General features: G+C 38.2%; 3 protein-coding genes and 1 pseudogene across 3 annotated transcripts; all 4 read right to left on the reverse strand.

Annotated features, from left to right (window-relative positions):
• Window positions 1-53: 53 nt before the first annotated feature.
• On the reverse strand, window positions 54-4,408 carry dhdh.2 (dihydrodiol dehydrogenase, tandem duplicate 2). The gene is made up of 7 exons (XM_085257398.1): window positions 4,252-4,408; window positions 2,569-2,680; window positions 2,258-2,421; window positions 1,761-2,016; window positions 1,021-1,145; window positions 664-811; window positions 54-481 (listed from the first exon to the last, which is right to left on the reverse strand). Exons 1-7 carry the CDS (start codon window positions 4,339-4,341, stop codon window positions 372-374), a joined length of 1,005 nt encoding a protein of 334 aa, XP_085113524.1. The 5' UTR covers window positions 4,342-4,408; the 3' UTR covers window positions 54-371.
• A 3,213-nt stretch (window positions 4,409-7,621) lies between these two features.
• LOC146582933 (trans-1,2-dihydrobenzene-1,2-diol dehydrogenase-like) lies at window positions 7,622-8,271 on the reverse strand. Its single transcript, XM_085257494.1, has 2 exons — window positions 8,118-8,271; window positions 7,622-7,731 (listed from the first exon to the last, which is right to left on the reverse strand). The coding sequence occupies exons 1-2, from the start codon at window positions 8,254-8,256 to the stop codon at window positions 7,622-7,624; spliced, it is 249 nt and encodes an 82-aa protein (XP_085113620.1). The 5' UTR covers window positions 8,257-8,271.
• Window positions 8,272-9,209: 938 nt separating this feature from the next.
• Window positions 9,210-11,012, reverse strand: LOC146582934 (trans-1,2-dihydrobenzene-1,2-diol dehydrogenase-like). Its single transcript, XM_085279813.1, has 4 exons — window positions 10,923-11,012; window positions 10,675-10,786; window positions 10,434-10,597; window positions 9,210-9,410 (listed from the first exon to the last, which is right to left on the reverse strand). Exons 1-4 carry the CDS (start codon window positions 11,010-11,012, stop codon window positions 9,210-9,212), a joined length of 567 nt encoding a protein of 188 aa, XP_085135939.1.
• Window positions 11,013-14,047: 3,035 nt separating this feature from the next.
• On the reverse strand, window positions 14,048-17,319 carry LOC146582935 (trans-1,2-dihydrobenzene-1,2-diol dehydrogenase-like; annotated as a pseudogene).
• Between the last annotated feature and the right edge of the window lie 2,532 nt (window positions 17,320-19,851).

Below are 19,851 nucleotides of genomic sequence, written 5' to 3' on the forward strand. Positions count from 1 at the left end.
GTATATTCAATTTCCGTGCACAAAGTAAAGGAGTGAGACTAGTGAGACTTGACTCCTTTATTAAAATTTATTTAAATGTGTTCTAATCACCAAAAGGTTTCACAGTGGTACAGGGTATTGCTAGACTCAACAGTATCCAGGAATGTAAGAACTTACAAGTACAGTTGGCAAAGTGTTGTTTTTCCATATATGACCATTAATGACAATATTTTTAACATCTTCTGTAGTGGCTGGGTTTGGCTGAAGGATAGTCTTTATCCTTACAACTTGATGTGTTCCTTGCAGTGGTGTAGGAATAAAGGTTAATTCTGAACCAATAAAAGAAAATTATCTGGCTCCCGTTAATCACAGCATGGGTACGTGTTTAACATTTACTGGCAGTCCTGGCTGTACACCACCCCCACCTGCCTGCGGATCTCATCCTCCAATTCAGCCAGCAGGAGAGAGTCTGCATGGGACATGACAGTACTTTCCTTCAGCCCTGGGGGGGAAGAAATAATGTTAGGCTTGCTTATGTTTTTAAGTAGAGTTTCTGATGCCACCTTGTGTTAAAGGTGTGCATTACAAGTCAGTCAATAGCCAAAATATTTGGACCATTAATGATTTTGTTGTTTTTTTTTCCCTTAGTGTGGATGCAGACTAATAATCTAAAAGTCTTAGTACCTTTGAGCAAACACTGTCGAACCTCTTCTGCTTCATAACGCATTCCTGTACTATTGATGAAGTTGAGAGGCAAATAGGGTTCTGGAACTGGGTACTCAATCTCCTTCTCATTCACCACTAATGATGTGGGGCACCACATAGCAGGGACCTAAGAAATAAATAGATTTAAATAAATAATATAAAAAAAAAAATATATATATATAGATAGATAGATAGATAGATAGAGATATATATATATTTGATTCAGAAATTACCTTGGTTGACTTTGAAATGATTTGTATGATGTATATCCTTAATGATTAACAAAAAAAGGTTTGCTCAAACTAATAAAATTTAATTTAACCTTTGATGACCTACCCGAACTGTGCCCTTTGTTCCCATAATAATGGCATCATTGGGCAGTTTTACACCTGAGGAGCAGGTAATCACTGCCATTCTGTTCTTGGAGTACTTCAGAATGGCGACCACGGTCTCATCCACTCCTATAATAACAATATAATTTATATTATATATATATATATATATATATATATATATATATATATATATATTGTTATATATTTGTTATTATATACTATAATAGCAAAGAAAGTACATTTGGTAAAGACACATTAGGATGAAGGAATATGGAGACATGGTTGGCTGAAAATATTGGACCATAAATAACTGCTGCAGTTCAACCTTTATTGTGCCTCATAAAGGCAACAATAGATAAAGACTTAAAAGAGGAATGCTGTAAAAGAAAAAAAATCTGAGTTCACACTCAGCAGATGTCATGGTGTCACTAAAGCTGGAACATTAACTTTACAACTTGAGCTTTTTTCAGATTTCAGTTCCCTATAATGTTATCACATGACAAGCTGCAACTGAAAACAGCTTTGTCACTGTCAGCTCTATTGTGGACCACAATAATACATTTTAGTGACTAAAATGCCAACAAAGATTGTTTTTTCATTGTTTTTAAGCGAGCAACAGAAAAAAAGAACGAGTCAGCTATTCCACCATTGCCATTTGACTCAGGACAGTAGTATAAACAGCATTATCGTGTAAGTACAAAACTACATGTTAATAAGTGACACGGCTTTAAAAGTCATTACCAGTCTCCACGTGCAATACTCCACTAGCTTGGATGCTCTCTGGCTTCTCTCCATTATACACCATGGATACAAACTGCAAGCAGTAGATCCCAATGTCTAGTAATGCTCCTCCACCTAGCTCCTTCTGCATTGCTCTCGGTACATGCATCAATGGAAAACCAAACTCTGATCTGACCATCTTCACTTCGCCCAGCTCCCCCTGGGCCAGCAATCGTCTGATCTCAACTGAGACTGGGAAAAAGCGGGTCCAAACAGCCTGGAACAAAAACACAGTAGATATTTCATACACTCACATATACGTACTTGGTTCTGAGTAAATTACATAGAATCAGCTAAAAATTAACTAAATGTTTTTACATTCTCTTATTTACATGAGGGTTTGACACTTTGACGTGCACCAAAATTGAAATAAAGAAACACTTATGACTAATAGTGAAGGTGAAAAATAACACCAAGAGGAGAATTTCCTTTTTCTTTATGGTTTTCTGTACTTGTACCTCCATGAGAAAGACACCATTCTTTTTGGCTGAGGCCAGAATCTGCTGCACCTCCTTGGTGTTCATAGCCAGTGGCTTCTCACACAGCACATTCTTCTTGGCATTTGTAAAGAGCAAACAAGTGTTCAGATGGTACGGGTGGATTACTCCGATGTACACCACATCTGCAAATACATAAAGATGCCGACCAGAGAGAGCACCATAACAAGAATGATTATGGAGTCTAACAAACATCTAAGTCCTAACCGGAGCAGGAGCTTTAAATCATCAGCGAAGCAAACCGAATCAGCAAACTTTTGGCAGAAACTGACCAATGTCACGATCTCTGGCCAGCTCCTCATAACTGCCATACGCTTTGGAGATGCTGTGTTTTTTGGCAAATTCCTGTGCATCCTCCAGCTTGCGTGCTGCCACAGCCACAACCTGTAATACAGTCACAGATGAGTTCTTCCTGTCAATAACTAAGTAAGCAGGCAGTTTCTTGTTGAGTCTTGTCTTGTTTCCCGTTCCAGTTTATATAAATCTTCTGGATATATAACAATTAGGTAAGATTTTTATCTTTTGTTAGTATACAGGCTCCCTCAGTGCCACCACAAGGTCATCAGTTAAGTGTGATATGTGTTGGGAAAGTTACTTTTAAAATGTATTCCATTACAGAATACAGAATACATGCCCCAAAATGTATTCTGTAACGTATTCCGTTACGTTACTCAATGACAGTAACGTATTCTGAATACTTTGGATTACTTAATATATTATCATGCTTTTTACAACAACGTGAATGTACTATTGCTGTGTGATTTGTTACTATTACTGAAGGTCCGCGACTCCGAACTGTAGTAAAGGGACCTCTGAGTAATACGGCGGGGTCCCTGTCGGCTCGTAGCCGAAAAATAGCTTTACTTTGTTGTGTGGGTCAACTTTGCTATCAGAGACAGAGAGAGGCGTAGAAAGGCTGCTCCAACGGAACTTATTGTTTTCGGAGGAAAACAAGAACACGGTGTACAGTCGAGTCTTAATAGCTTACTTACAACTGGGCTCGTCAGGCACTCTTCTTGGCTGAAGTGGTTATTTACATGCTTCCAGCTCCCGTTTTTCCTCGATGACAACTCGTACCTTTCCACTCCCCTTTTTCTCCCTCCTCGCGCTCACAGACCCATAACGTGTATGGCAGTCCATTCTCCCTGCAACACGGACTACACTGCCCATGATGCTACATTCTTTAGAGCTATGCTTGTAGCGTTCTGCCTGTTAGCTTAGCACAACAACAGAACGTAGCTGTCAAACAAAACCCAAACAGTCCTGACCCGCGACAAAATGAAACAGGAAAGTACCGCAGTGTAATCCATTTATTTCAACAAAGTAACTGTATTCTAAATACCACCTTTTTAAACGGTAACTGTAACGGAATACAGTTACTCGTATTTTGTATTTTAAATACGTAACGGCGGTACATGTATTCCGTTACTCCCCAACACTGGATATGACACACACACACACACACACACACACAGAATCTTTAACTCTCAAGGCCATTTTGTATTCACAAACCAGGAAAAGTCAGTCTCAAGTTGCTGTTTCTTTGTAAACTTCGTTGCAAATAAAACGGAAGTTTTAGGGAAACTTATAGATATTTATGTACCATAACTGTTGATTTGTGGAGTGCCAAGAATTTGAAATACCCATTTATTGCGTTATTTACGGTAAACATGTAACGCATACATGTGACGCAACATACTGCAAACTGTAACTTGCAGTTTTCGCAAGTTCACGGCCGGAGTCACTTGTATCGGCCTTTGTTAAAGACACAAACTGCAAATATACAACATTGCGTCAATCGAATGTTGTAAGAAACTGATTTCAAAAGCACTTCTAATCAGTAGAAACTGAGCGGCAGTCAGCACGGCTACAGGAAACCACGCTGAGTGATAAGGAGAAGGTTTATGTTTGATCACTGGGTAGATTTGTGAACAGTAGTTCGCTAACAGAAATACCTGATGGTCTTCAAGTGGAAGAGTTTTCAGGGCCACGGTGAAGTCATGACTGATCTTCCCAGCGCTGCAGATTCCCCACCTGGTTGCCATATTGGACACGGCGGACTGAGACAGATTCGAAGCAGCAGTTGCTGTTCTCGGCCTCAGAGTGGCGACACAGCATGCAATGTGGACTTTCAGACACAAGTTGCATTTTCCTACATGCGTTGTAGCTTCATGTAAAGACAAATGCATATAATCTGCAAGCAGTGAAAATAAATGTAAACTAAAACAGGGAGAGCAAAGAATAAAGAAATGCATTTAAAAATATGTAAAAACATACTTTGTTCTTTAGCTATTTAAATACAAACAACCGAAATTAGGAACTAAACAGACGATTATCAGACTACTGTTACAGAAAGTCACGTTTTCATGAAATTAAAAAAATCAGAAAATAGCAGCTAGATTTTTTCCAGGTTTCCCAGAGGTGCTGCCAGCATTTCAGACACAGCACGTGGAAATTCATTGCATGCGTGAAATAAAGACAATACTATGCTGACGATGTGATTTTTAAAACTACTGCGTCGTAACTGTGACCATAAAGGAAGAACTAAAAACGCTTTTTTTCTTCTAATTTCTTATTCCATCTGCCCCCACTAAGGGGAGCTCTTTTCCTTTAATCTTTGTAATAATAACCCCCACATTGTTTTAACTTTGATTTCCTCTTTTACAGTGTGTATACTGCTTACTTATTTTGTTAATTAATATTAATTTATTTGCCTATTATATATTTATCTTTAAAAAAAAAAACAGTCTGTTATAACCTGATTCCACTACAGTCACCAAATTTTATGTGCCTTTTTTTTCGCTGACTGATTCTGTTGTGTTTTCCTCTTTATTTTTTGTCAATTATAATTTAGCTGTATATCCTGGAGTCTTAACTTTGTCCTAGGGAATGATAGGGCGTGGAACACGACCTAACTAGGCACAGTTTTTGAATGAATTCACTTGTTTGTTTGTTTTTAGGACATAAATCACATGACATGTTAGAGCAGAGCTGATATTTACTTTGTTTAAAGCTGCACAGTCCTTTTATTTAACCTGCCCATTAAATAGCATAAAGGTTTTTAGTATAAACACAGCAGATGTATAGAAAGATATATCTATGATTAAATTACCCAAAATCAAATAATAAAAATGTCATTTTGAAGCCATGGGATAAATTCTGTATGTATGTATACATAAATGTGTGTTTTTATATATATTTAGACATGACCCTACTATATATAATTCTATATATCCTTCAGGTTTTTATCAGTCCTGCAAATCCCAACGGTTGAAATTAAAAGTAAAAATATTAAATAAGCCATACCCTTCCCTGACTGAAAAAGCCTTTCTTAAGTCCTAACCTTGAAAATCAGACAGTACAACCTATTTTTGAATTTGTTTCTATACCAGTGCAATAGTCAGACACAACAGAACACTTCAACATGTGCCACTTGAAGTTGCTTCTTCTCTCCAGTGGATGATATTTCAAATGAACATGGCTTTCACAATTAGTCCTTTATTGAGTTAATCAATCAAACACCTCACAGTGACAGCTGTTGGTTTTTTTTCATTAAATGACTAGGACTCCATCACAGGATGGTGACACAAAAGGCAGAAGCTCTATCTGTTTACACTGCGATTTGTTTGATTTAAATCTTTTTCTTCTGTGTAATAAAAACATTGTCAATGTTTTTCAAGAAGTTTGCTGTATTTAAATGGTAGCTCTGGGGTATGATAATTATAATTTGCTCTGTCATGGCTCTATCATGAAGCTAAAAAGACTATAAAGATCAAACTCCCTAATAATGCAACCAAAATTTACATGTTCCAAAAATTTGATGACTCTTTAATTTGGTGGTTAATCATAGTCACTGTTCCCATACTTTGTCATGTGGTGCTCTGATAGATCTGCTCGTTTCAATTGCCTCACGCAGAGGGGTGGACTATGAAGCAAGATTAATGGGGTAACAATATATTAGGTTGAACTTAAAACTCAGCCCGACCGGTCAGCTATGTATAATGTATTAATTTGTGTTTGTAAATTCAGTTTAAAATCATCTGGAAGAACCATTTTTTCTCTGATTATTTTATTTATAATACATTTTAAATGCAATATAGATTCTCTATTGTTAAAAGATCTTTTTAATGAGCAACTTTTAAGTCATATCTTACAACAAAAAGCCCCTAAAAAACCTTGCAATAAGGTTACATAGACAGACAGACAGACAGACAGACAGACAGACAGACAGACAGATAGACAGATAGACAGATAGATAGATAGATAGATAGATAGATAGATAGATAGATAGATAGATAGATAGATAGATAGATACTTTACAGATATTTCATCTTGTTTGATTCTATTTACAGAAAGGAAGTTGTCAAATTTTATTCACAATAGAACACAGAAGAAAAACCATATGATAACAAGCTGGATGTTACCTCCCTTCTCTAGTCTGAAGGATATGATGTTCATGTTTTGTAATAATAATTTTGAAATTCTATTAATCTGACCATAGAGCAGTTTTGCACTTTGCTTCAGTCCATTTTGATGAACTTAGCCAAAGGAAAATGTCAGCATTTCTTCTTCTATTTCTGGATCATATGGCTTCTTTACCTGATAGAGCTTATAGAGCAGCAAACTGTGTTTACATAAAGTGATTTAGAAAAGTTTCTGAGCCCATGAAGTGACACTAATGAAAGAATCATGCTCATTAAAAAAAATAAATAAATCCTGTCCTGCCTGGCAGCTTTTGCAATCAGAATTATGATCTGTAGGCACTGTTGTGCCAAACATGTAATAATAACGATAGAGTACAAATGCACAACGTATTGCCAACTGCCGCACCTGTAAGAAAAACAAATATACAAAACCTGGAACACAAACATTAAAAAACGCACAGGTACATAAATCAACAACCTTCTTGTGGAGTGTGTGAGTGTGAGAAAGATAAAGAGAGAGAGTGTCGAGTTTGAGTGTGCCTTTGTCACAAAATGTACTTGAAAATGGGGTAGGAAGCTGTCATAACACCCCCTGCCTGGTACCCGGCAGAAGATAGAGAAGGAATCAGTTATAGGGATAATTTCATATAGAAAAAAGTCATCTGTTGCTAAACCTGTCCTTTTCATGTGAATGTGAAGCAGAAAGCTTAGCTTAGCAGAGAAAGCTGTTAAACACTGTTGTGATATGCATTTTCTCTGGGTTTTAGATTTTAGGTTTTGTCAAACCACCCATTGCAAAATAAACCTGGCTATGTTGAACTTCCTTCATAGTACATCCCACTGCTTCTTCTGTTACATCTTAGTAGGATTTGGTCTGAAACAGCTCTGCTTGACAGTGGCTTCACTGGCTGTCTTGGTTAAAGACAACTCCCACTTGTTTCCTGATTTCAGCCATGATCTCTGTCAGCAAGACAGAATCTGCCAGAGGCATCCGTTTACTCTCCTTAAGTCCTGCAAAGGAAGAGAAGTTTTATCCAAATTCTGGCTCATGGACAGATGTTATATTTTAATAAGTGTAACTTATGTACATATCCATAATGAACTGCAATTTATGACAAGGCAGGAATATAAAGATTATGTAAATTATTATTAGAAGTAAAAGTAACAGTACTGTAATATTCTGTGAGCTAAAGGACATTCCAAGCACTCATTACATTCAGTCATAATCTGATGAGTATAATTGGTGTATACTTCTACATTTTCATTTGTCGCCCTGAGAATGCAAGTGATTGTCTAAACCGCAGTGTCCTTCTTACAAACTCAGCTTTCCTTTGAAGCAGTGGTTTAGGCTGTCTCTTCAGAGAGAAATACACACATTTCCTTTTATCATGACCTACCTTTAAGCAGGCGCTGCCTCACTTCTCCTGCCTCATAGCGCAGCCCGGCGCTGTTGGTAAAATTCAGAGGGAGACACGGCTCAGGCAGAGGGTACTCTGTTTCCTTGTCATTCACCACCAGTTTGGTGGGGCAGTGCATGGGGCCAAGAACCTGTACAGTGAAAAGGAAGCAAACTTTTGTTTCAGTCCCTCAATTTGCAAATTCATCAAATACAGTGAGATCTATGTCTGAATATATTGGTTTAATTAAATGTGAAATTAATCATCAGTCAGCACAGTCTTTGCATGTCCCTGTAATTTCTTAATGAACTCAAATGGTCCTGTACAGGACGAGCATAGCATACTTTAATGGACCCTTAGTGCCCGCAATGACAGCGTCATTTGGTAGTCGGGCTGCAATTGAAAAGGCACACAAGGCCATCCTCTTCCTGGAGAATTTCATCGTCACAACCACTGATTCATCCACTCCTGTTAAACATTCAAAAACATGAAATTATTGAAAGCATCAAACAAATTAGCATTAAAATGTTGTTTTAGACCTCTGCAGATGCAAATCTTTTTATTATATATTTAAACTGAGTTTGGAATTAGGTTTATTTATTAGTTTTTTTAAGAAGATAGTATACACAATGAAAGAAACTATTTTTTATTATTCAATAAATTGCCAAATGCCTTCCATGAAAAAAAGAAAATGCTTAATACATATATTATATGATGGTTTTGCACTAAGATATCCTTCAGTGAGACATGCAGTTACATATTCTCCTGCCAGTTTTACCGTATTACTGTATTCTCTGGGGGGATTTGGATTAGTGTGACATTTTAATGATAAGTCTTGGATTTTCTGTGTGAAATTCTGTCCTGGGGTGTTTACATTTTAGACAATTCATTTAAAAGTGATTCCTCTGTATCACACAAAGTGTGCTTCTCTTCCTCTATTTGTTTTTTTATGGCAAGGCTCAAGTGTGCGTTTGTGATTGCTGAAGCACGCCCTGTGGTAAATGATACTAACACACATCCTATTTCTCCCACATGATCTGAATCATACCTGAGTCAAGCAGCACCCCTGTGGCTTGGATGGACTCTGGCCTTTCACCATTGAACACCATCAACACAAACTGCAGGCAGTACATCCAGCAGAGCTCCTCCACCCAGCTCCTTCTGCTCTGAGCGAGGCACTTTGAGCCGAGGGGAGCCAAAGTAGGCTTTTACCAGCTTCACATCCCCAACCGCCTCCTCTGCCAGCAGCCTGCGCACCTCAGCATACACAGGGAAACAGCGGGACCAGATGGCCTATGAGGAAAAGGGCAGATCCAGATATTTTGATCCAGTCTCGCTACAGAACTAAATAGTTGAAACTGAAGTTTCACCTGAGCAGGCATTTATTATAAAGCTCCTCAGTTATATGACTGTTGTGGCAAATCTGTACTGTGAACAATAATTTTTCCTGTCAATAATGTAAAATAATAGGAATGGCAATTTCTTACAATCCATGTATATAATTTGACCATTGGGTTTCTTAGTGGTGTAAGCCAAAAACAAATACACAGTTGCATTTTATGTGGCTAACAGTTAATTTAGAAGAAGCAAGAACAGAAAAACATTGAAAGCTGCAGGTGTATTGTGCACGAAATGGGAATTAAAATGTGATCATCAAGCCAGGTGCAGATGTGTCTGGCTGTGGCCACAGGTTGCAATAGCAACCTGAATCCCATTCCATCTGAGCACAGATAATGTTAACTGCATGCCTGTGAGGCTGATAACCCTCAAATAATAATAAAAACAATAACATTTTCCAAACTGATTATTAACTTTTGCTGTGTTTTGGAAAGGCATTAGTTTAGTGACTTATATTTTCTTATTGCTGTTTTTACAACAGCTGCATGCATGACAATAATTCCTCTTTCAATTCAATTCAATTCAATTTTATTTATCACAACAACACTTGACTCAAAGTGCTTTCAATTGTAAGGCAAAGACCCTACAATAGTAGAGAAAAAAAACCCACCAATCATTTTACCCCCTATGAGCCATCTGCCATGTCCATGTCCAGACCATGTTGATCTGCATATTTGGAATTTTTTGTTGTAAAATTGAAAAATTATTGTACCTTTTTCCACTTTCTTAGTAAATTGTAAAAAAAAAAAAGAGAGATTTAGAAGATTTAAGATAATTGCCTTCGGTTTCCTCCTGAAATGGACAATTCTTTCCTTATTCTGTGGCACTGTAAAAACTGACCCTTAAGTTACCACTACTGTTAGCAAGTGTCCTCAGGGCAAAGCTATAAATGACAGCACTTCATCCCTTCAGCCTTACCACCATCAGGAAGACATGGTTTTTCTTAGCTGTGGCAACGAGGTCTTTAACCTTTCTGGAGTTCATAGCAAAGGGTTTTTCACACAGCACATTTTTCCCAGCCTTGAGGAACAGCATGCCAACTCTCCAGTGTTCTGTATGCAGCATTCCCAGATATACAATGTCTGTGGGAACACAAGTTTTTCATCCAAACAATAAAACCGTCACACCCTTATCTCTAATTGTGCAGTCAGATTATTACCAATTTTTGGGTTATTGGCCAGCTCCTCATAGCTGCCATAGGCCTTAGGAATACAATGTTTCTGGGCAAAATCTTTGGCACGGTCAATACTCCTCGATGCAATGACTGCAATCTATGCATAACATTAGAAAAGGAAAGAAAAAGAACAACAAAACAAACTCAAACAAACGCACACACTGCACACCTGTTCAGTGTATAGGGGACACTCTGTGTGACAATGTTGTACCGAACTTCCTTTAATTGAGTACCCGATGATCTCCCGGAGGCAGAGTCTTAATGGCCACACTAAAATCATGGCTGATCTTTCCAGCTCCACAGAGTCCCCATCGAGTTGCCATGTTGACAAGTGACAAATGAGTAGGCTATAGTGTTGCTTCAGAGAAAAAAAAGCCTGCGCTATGACCTCTTGGAAATCCTGCAAATCGGGAGAAGACACCTACTAAACGAGACTGCCCTGTAAAAATAACTGCCTCTTAGCTTGTTAGCACAAGCCCATTTTTAGAAACAATACATACTTTTTGATATTAAGCGACTTCTAGCGGTGGTGCAAGAAAGGGGGTGGGAATAACGTGGAAAAAACCAAACATGGATTTCGTCTGACCTGTCTTTTTAAAACTCTCGGCCATTACAAAGTATAGTTTTTCTTCACGTAGGAAAGATTCTCGCAATATTCATTAACAGTTTATTTTTGCTTCACATTATTGGGCGTATTGATATTTTTCTTAAAATCTTAAAACTGACGATAGATGTGTACTAAGACAGCAACGGTTACGCAACAGAACTTGCCCAAGATTCCGCTCATTTTTAAGATTTCATCACTATTAATGTAATCCCATGATATATATCAGCATATCACCACAAGAAACTGATATTAATTATTTTAGCGCATTAACCTTTTCAAAAATATATAAACAGTGTAGCTACAGAGTAGCGTGTCTCACTGTATCCATGGTAACATTATACTTACTGTTTCTTGTACGTGACATCTAAATCACGCCCATGAAATTCTAATATTCTTCTAATATTATTCTAATTCAATGTCATATGTCATAAATGAAATCAGGTATTATTATTATTGTTCATTTCCCCCCCAAGTAAAATAGCCTATGGTATATCATACGAGTGACCATAACGTGACCGATTACGCATGCGTAGCTGATGGGAGTTTCGGAACTTTCTTACCATACTTTGCGGATTTCTTGTCGTGTTACTCCAGATATACAACACTGTGTCAATAAAATGATGTAAGAAACTGATTTCAACAGCACGTCTAACCGCTGAATGATGAGGGAAATTTTTATGTTTGAATGACTGGGTAGATTTGTGAACAGTGGTTTGATAAAAGACATATCTGTTGTTCAGCAAATGGAAGTTTTCAGGGCCACCGTAAGGTCATGAGTTTCCCCACCTGGTTGCCATATTGGACACCGCTGATTGCGAGATTAAGTTCAACTCAGCAGCTACTGTACTCGGCCTCAGAGTGGCGACACAGCATACATGTGGACTTTATGACGTAACTTTTTAAGTTTGCCAGTATTTTTGCATCACAGTGGAGATATATGGAGATACGGGCATTGCAGTGTTATATAATATAGCTTTGAATCAATGAAAAGAAACAAAATGCTACAAAAGAAAAAAAAAGAAGGAATAAATAAATAAATATTAAAAACATTCATAAAAACAGTTTAAATGTTTTAGGATTACAAAAATGCAAAATCACCACATGAAGGTATTTAAAATACATTTGAAATAAAGGCAAAAGCTAAAAATGCAACAGCTATCTAAATTTTGAAGCCATATTGTTGCAGTATTGTTGAACGATACAGCGGATTGCTTCTGTTACATTTTTAGCAGCCATCCAGATATTTTCCAGAAAGTGCTGCCAACATTGGAACCAATAATGTGTCTTCTTAAAATTTATTGCATTTGTGGAATAAAAATAACACCATGCAGACGGAGTGGTATTAAAAACCGAATTCTAATATTAGCCATGAAAGGAGAGCATTTAAACCAATGTGCTTTTTTGTTCCAATTTCTTATCTCGTCTTACCCCACTAAGGGGAGCTCTTTGCCTTCAATCGATGTGTAATAACACTACATTGACTTTTATTTCCTTGCTTTATGTTTTGTGCTGACTAATGTTAAAAATTTGTCTTAATCAAGCTGCACTGGCATTTTTATTTTCCTTTGGATTGATAAAGTACCTATGATAATACTTGCAATATTTTTAATTTGTCTGTTATGTGTTTAGTTTGATGTAACTTTATTCTACTACAATTACATCAGTTGTAAATTAGTTGTATATTTTGCAGTCTAAACGTTGGTTCATGGCATAATAACTGCTCTAGTTATATCTTGAGCTACTGTTGATTTTAAAATGGAAAGCATCATTTATTTGTTTGTACGACATAAATCACTTGAGCTCACTTGTTTCTCAAAAAACAGGGGACATGTTAGAGCTGATATTTCTTACTACCTTGTTTAAAGCTGCATGTCACATTTATTTAGCCTATTTTAACTAAGACACACAGCACAGGATGTATAGAGAGATATGTATATAATTATATTATCCATTAATCAAATAATCAAAATCTATCATTTTGAATTTAAGGGGTAAATTTTATATCAGTGAAACATTCTTCAGTTTTTATCAGTCATGTGAGCCTATAAGGTTGAGACGAAGTATTAAATGAGCCATACCCTTCGCTGACTCATAAAAACCTTTCTAAGTCTTAACCTTGAAAATCAGAGAGTGCAACCTATTTTTGAATCTATTTGTACACCGCTGCAAGGGTCAGACATGACAGAACACTTTGATTCAAATGTGCCACTCGAAGTCTCTTCTTCTCTCCAGCGGATGATATTTGAAATGAAACATGGCTTTCACAATCAGCCCTTTATTGGATTCATCAATCACACACCTCACAGTGACAGCTGAGTTTATCTTTAAAGGACTAGGACTTCATTACAGGATGGTGACACACAAGGCAGTTGCTCTATCTGTTTGCGTTGCGATTCATCTGGTTTAAATCATATTTTCAATCTCTCTGCTTAATCTGTGTAATACAAAATTTGGCAATGTTTCTCATGTAGTGTATTTCACGGTATTTACATGGTAGATCTGGGGTAGGATAACTATGTTTTGAGCTATCATGGGTCTATATTGAAGCTAAAAAGACTACACGGAGAGCAAACTGCCTAATAATGCAACCAACATTTACCTATTCCAAAAATTTACTGAGTCCTTCACAGCTGCCATGCTTTGTCACGTGGTGCTCTGATTGATCGGCTCATTCCAGCTGCCTCAAGCAACTCCTTCTGTTACATCTTAGTAGGATTTGGTCAGGTGAAACAGCTCTGCTTGACAGTGGCTTCACTGGCTGTCTTGGTTAAAGACAACTCCCACTTGTTTCCTGATTTCAGCCATGATCTCTGTCAGCAAGACAGAATCTGCCAGAGGCATCCGTGGGCTCTAATTAAGTCCTGCAAATGAAGAGAAGTTTTATCCAAATTCTGGCTCATGGACAGATGTTAAATTATAATAAGTGTAAATTATGTACATATTTAGAATGAACTGTAATTTATGAGAAGGCAGGAATATAAAGATTATGTAAATTATTATTAGAAGTAAAAGTAACAGTACTGTAATATTCTGTGAGCTAAAGGACATTCCAAGCACTCATTACATTCAGTCATAATCTGATGAGTATAATTGGTGTATACTTCTACATTTTCATTTGTCGCCCTGAGAATGCAAGTGATTGTCTAAACCGCAGTGTCCTTCTTACAAACTCAGCTTTCCTTTGAAGCAGTGGTTTAGGCTGTCTCTTCAGAGAGAAATACACACATTTCCTTTTATCATGACCTACCTTTAAGCAGGCGCTGCCTCACTTCTCCTGCCTCATAGCGCAGCCCGGCGCTGTTGGTAAAATTCAGAGGGAGACACGGCTCAGGCAGAGGGTACTCTGTTTCCTTGTCCACCAGTTTGGTGGGGCAGTGCATGGGGCCAAGAACCTGTACAGTGAAAAGGAAGCAAACTTTTGTTTCAGTCCCTCAATTTGCAAATTCATCAAATACAGTGATTCATCAAATACAGTGAGATCTATGTCTGAATATATTGGTTTAATTAAATGTGAAATTAATCATCAGTCAGCACAGTCTTTGCATGTCCCTGTAATTTCTTAATGAACTCAAATGGTCCTGCAAAGGACCAGCATAGCATACTTTAATGGACCCTTAGTGCCCGCAATGACAGCGTCATTTGGTAGTCGGGCTGCAATTGAAAAGGCACACAAGGCCATCCTCTTCCTGGAGAATTTCATCGTCACAACCACTGATTCATCCACTCCTGTTAAACATTCAAAAACATGAAATTATTGAAAGCATCAAACAAATTAGCATTAAAATGTTGTTTTAGACCTCTGCAGCTTATTTACAGTGTCATCTTTATATATTTTATATATATAAGTAAAAAAAAATCATATATTCAAAAAAATTGCTTACATTAAACTAAAAAAAAAAAAGCTTTTTATATTATTATAGATAGCTTTTGGGGAGACATGCAGTTACATATTCTCCTGCCAGTTTTACCGTATTACTGTATTCTCTGGGGGGATTTGGATTAGTGTGACATTTTAATGATAAGTCTTGGATTTTCTGTGTGAAATTCTGTCCTGGGGTGTTTACATTTTAGACAATTCATTTAAAAGTGATTCCTCTGTATCACACAAAGTGTGCTTCTCTTCCTCTATTAGATTTTTTATGACAAGGCTCAAGTGTGCGTTTGTGATCGCTGAAGCACGCCCTGTGGTAAATGATACTAACATACATCCTATTTCTCCCACATGATCTGAATCATACCTGAGTCAAGCAGCACCCCTGTGGCTTGGATGGACTCTGGCCTTTCACCATTGAACACCATCAAAACAAACTGCAGGCAGTACACTCCGATATCCAGCAGAGCTCCTCCACCCAGCTCCTTCTGCACTGATCGGGGAATGTCGAGCTGAGGGGAGCCAAAGTAGGCTTTTACCAGCTTCACATCCCCAACCGCCTCCTCTGCCAGCAGCCTGCGCACCTCAGCATACACATGGAAACAGCGGGACCAGATGGCCTATGAGGAAAAGGGCAGATGATCCAGTCTCGCTACAGAACTAAACATTTGAACCTCAAGTTTCACCATGAAGTACCATGAACCATCATTTTTGCTAGTTTTGCTTCTTATATGAGTCTTGTGAGCATCAAATTTGTATTGTCGTGGCAGTAATATTCAACTAATCTGCAGTGGAGAGTAAATGTAAACTCATTTATTTTTGTGCCACATTAAGCAGAGATTAAATAGTAATATTATATTTATTTATATTTAATACCTGTATTTTTTCACCTTATAGGAAATGTTTAAGATATTGAAAAATATGATTGTCTGCTATTTTCCTTTGAGTTAGATGAGAACATCATGAGCAGTGGTCTGTCTGTTAGGATGCCTAATTATGAAGCTACAGTCAGCAAACTGCTTGCTTTGCATAGACTGGATACAGCTATCCTCAATCTGTCTTAAGATAACAAAACACAATTATTAGCTCCATTAAAGTGTATTAATTTACACTTTGTATCTTGTGTTTTGTTCATCCTTTTTATAATCTGTTTTAGACATTTTATACCCTTCAGAACAATTTGCTATTTCATAAATGGTTTTGCACTGGAGTATTGCACTGACATGCCTACAAGATATAACATAAAGAAAATATAATATCCTGAACTAGCTCACAGTAGATACATTTTCAACTTTTTTACAGATCTAAGGAAGCCATTCCTCTCCATTTATAGTGTTTTTATTGTGCTAAAATAAGCTGCTTTATTTAATTTTTAACCATTCGTACATCAGTATATACTGACACAAGTCCAACTGTATCCTGAAATGTTACATTTTTGCTACATAACATTTAAAATGATTACTTTTATTTTTCATCCTGAAACAAATATTTTCTTTTGTTGTGGTAGCTTCAAAACAGCACCTTCAATTACCCCTACTATTAGCAAGTGACACCAGAGCAAAGCTGTACAGAGACCACTGCATCCCTTCAACCTTACCTCCATCAGGAAGACATGGTTTTTCTTGGCTGTGGCAACGAGGTCTTTCACCTCTCTGGAGTTCATAGCAAAGGGTTTTTCACACAGCACATTTTTCCCAGCCTTGAGGAACAGCATGCCAACTCTCCAGTGTTCTGTATGCAGCATTCCCAGATATACAATGTCTGTGGGAACACAAGTTTTTTTTCCCAAACAATAAAACCGTCACACCCTTATCTCCATTTGTGCAGTCAGATTATTCCCAATTTACCAATTTCTGGGTCATTGGCCAGCTCCTCATACCTTAGCCTTAGGAATACCTTCCTGCGGGGCAAAATCTTTGGCACGATCAATACTCCTTGATGCAATGACTGCAATCTGTGCATAACAAGAAAAAAATGCACACACACCTTGCAGATCTATTTAGTTGAAAGGACATATCCTGTGTGACAGCGCAGCTGCACTGAGCTTGTTTATATTGCGTACCTGATGATCTCCAGGAGGCAGAGTCTTAATGGCCACACTGAAGTCATGGCTGATCTTTCCAGCTCCACAGAGTCCCCATCGAGTTGCCATGTTGAATTATATGGTAAGTGACAAATGAGTAGTGTGTTGCTTCAGTAAAGATCTCAGCTGCTGGCGAGATGTAACCTTGGAAAGTTTGCACGTTCAGAGGAAGGATCCCACTAAACTATTGTGCCTTTGTGATAGCAGATAGAAGGCTCCTGCATTACATGCTGGAGAGGTAGTGACTGTAACACACACATGCACACACACATACACGTATGCACACACACACACACACACACACACATACACGTATGCACACACACGCACGCACGCACGCACGCACACACACGTATGCACACACACGCACGCACACACACACACACACACACACACACACACACACACACCTTGCTGTTTTGCTACATTGTTGCTGATACAGGTCTTTCAATCCAGGTTGAAGTTGTTTGAGCCGGTTGTGTCCAACAATCTGTAACATGGGGATCACCGGGGCCCATCATTAACATGAAGTAGTGCAGAGTTTAATGTGTATAGGCCAGGGTGAGGGATCACCTTGCCCATAGATCAGCAGTCTTCCACAGTACTTCAGGTCAAGTATCGGAACCAGGAGGTGCTTTGTTTTCCACTGGGAGAGAAACTGATTAACCTGAAATGGCTTGACAGCCACAGAGAAGCCAATGATTAAACCAGAGTCTTGTGGGGGTTGCTGGAATAAATAGATATGCTGGCTTCACAGAATGCTCATGGAGCCCAACGCAAGGTAATTTAACTGACCAGTAAGCTGAGCCAGGATGACTATGGAAAAGCATCAGCACACTTGCCCTTGAGCTAATAATTATCTATTTAGCCAGACAGGTGGTTGTGTAAACTTCCTGCAACATGCTGCCAGTAGAGGACACTATGTTGTCAGCAGAGATTACTTTCTTCGTCAAGCTCTGAGGATTTGGCAAGGCTTATCTAAGGAATTATCTACAGGTTTGCAAAATCAGGTGACTCATGCAAATGGACAATTTACTTTCAAAAGTATCTGCCAGGAGTCAATGGAGGTTACTGAGAACATCAAATCAGGTTAGCTGACAACTGTTTCAAATTCAACTTAAAAGTCCATCTTTTCCATTAATTCTTGTCATAAGTATATGATTTATTTTCCTGGAGGTACTGCATGCTGATTGGAATTCAGTGGAAGGCCAATCATCATGTCTGCAACATCCTCATTATAAAAGAAAAGGGAATTTTATCAATGGCCTCTCACTGGCTGCTTTCTTTTTGTATTTCACTTCCAAATGAATTCTGGGAGCTGTGTGCCGTTGTCATAACAACAAGGTATCAGCTGGGCAATTTGTATGCAAATGGCATTGGGCTTGGCCTGATATCCTTGCCTATACCAAAAGACCTGGTTGCCATGGGAATGCCCAACTCCTCCTTGAGTCACTTTTACATTTTTGGGGTAAAACACACATCCGCATTTCTTTAACGGGGTGATTCTGTGACATCACCACAGGTAATAAGAAAAGAGAGGTAGAAGTGTGATAGAGGAAGTGTAACCAGAATGGGAAAGTGCAAGTAGATTTTGAATTGGTGTGAAGCAATGAATTGGTTCCATGCTGTTTGACTCAGCTGCCAGCAGAAGGGCGCATAACGCAGAGGCTCAGGTGGTCAGAGAATGGTGCTTTGGTTGGGATTTGGACAGGTTCGCCCAACTGTATGGCACTTGGACTTTACCCAGTATCACCCTCAGGATGCATAAATGCCACCTCTTCGAGTAGAAAGTGACAACTAGGTCATAGTGAATCATACTTTTGCTTTTAATGAAGCAAAAGCTAAAAAGTGGCCATCATATACTCTTCAGCCACATAAACTGAAATTGCATTTCTTAACCTGCTGTGGCTGGACTGGAAAGAGGCAGATGGTAAAGACAGCTGATTTGTCAAGTTATTCAGAAAACTGGCGTGCAGGAGGAAACCAGGAAACTCATTAATTCAGCACGGGCATGACGATTGCCTTCCATTCGTATCACTTCTCACTCTCTTTATTTGATTAAGAATTCATGCATCATCTCTTGTCTGCATCGTTATTCCACTGAGACATGGAAGAATGACAGTCGATGGGTCATGTGACCAGTCACAAGTTTCCTTAGAGTGGGTGGAGAAACTTCCCTGTGAAGGTATTTGATCACAGCAGACAGCTTTGTTTCACACTTTGTCATATCATTTCATCTGTGTTGCTGTCAGGAACAACCTCTCCACCACCCAACCTCGCTGTAATACTAACAGCACAGAAGTATTAATTGAGTTTTTCTTGAATGATTGAATTATTTAGGCTTGCACGTGAAATATTTAAAATTTGTAAGACAAGCTGAATGAATCTTATCTGCTTTTTTCTTTTGTTTAACACTTAATTAATTTTAATTTAAGGTAACTTGTGAAAAGAGTAAATGCTACAGTGGGATTCTGCAAACCCGATTACCATTAAACTGCTTGATATTTCATCACCAACTTTAAGTAAAGGGGGGAAAGGAGCACAGAAAGTCACCCTAATCCTGTTTTGATTGAAGTAGATATGCAGAGGGCTTTTTACCCC

This window comes from Mchenga conophoros, linkage group LG1 (assembly GCF_057382185.1).
Source record: "Mchenga conophoros isolate Kocher_MC1m ecotype Shallow Benthic linkage group LG1, M_conophoros_male_GT1.1, whole genome shotgun sequence".
Taxonomy (NCBI): Eukaryota; Metazoa; Chordata; class Actinopteri; order Cichliformes; family Cichlidae; genus Mchenga; species Mchenga conophoros.

Bases quoted from the DNA above. Each gene is read 5' to 3' on its own strand.
- dhdh.2 (XM_085257398.1), bottom strand. From the start codon at position 4,341: ATGGCAACCAGGTGGGGAATCTGCAGCGCTGGGAAGATCAGTCATGAC. The intron at 2,422-2,568 runs GTCAGTTTCTGC...ATGTATTTGCAG, and splicing joins GGCCAGAGATCGTGACATTG to ATGTGGTGTACATCGGAGTA. The intron at 1,146-1,760 runs GTAATGACTTTT...TTGTTATTATAG, and splicing joins AGTATTGCACGTGGAGACTG to GAGTGGATGAGACCGTGGTC.
- LOC146582934 (XM_085279813.1), bottom strand. From the start codon at position 11,012: ATGGCAACTCGATGGGGACTCTGTGGAGCTGGAAAGATCAGCCATGAT. The intron at 10,787-10,922 runs GTACTCAATTAA...TGTTATGCATAG, and splicing joins TGCCTCCGGGAGATCATCGG to ATTGCAGTCATTGCATCGAG. The intron at 9,411-10,433 runs GTAAGGCTGAAG...TTTTCCTCATAG, and splicing joins ACCATGTCTTCCTGATGGTG to GCCATCTGGTCCCGCTGTTT.
- LOC146582933 (XM_085257494.1), bottom strand. From the start codon at position 8,256: ATGCACTGCCCCACCAAACTGGTGGTGAATGACAAGGAAACAGAGTAC. The intron at 7,732-8,117 runs GTAGGTCATGAT...CTTCCTTTGCAG, and splicing joins GAGGCAGCGCCTGCTTAAAG to GACTTAAGGAGAGTAAACGG.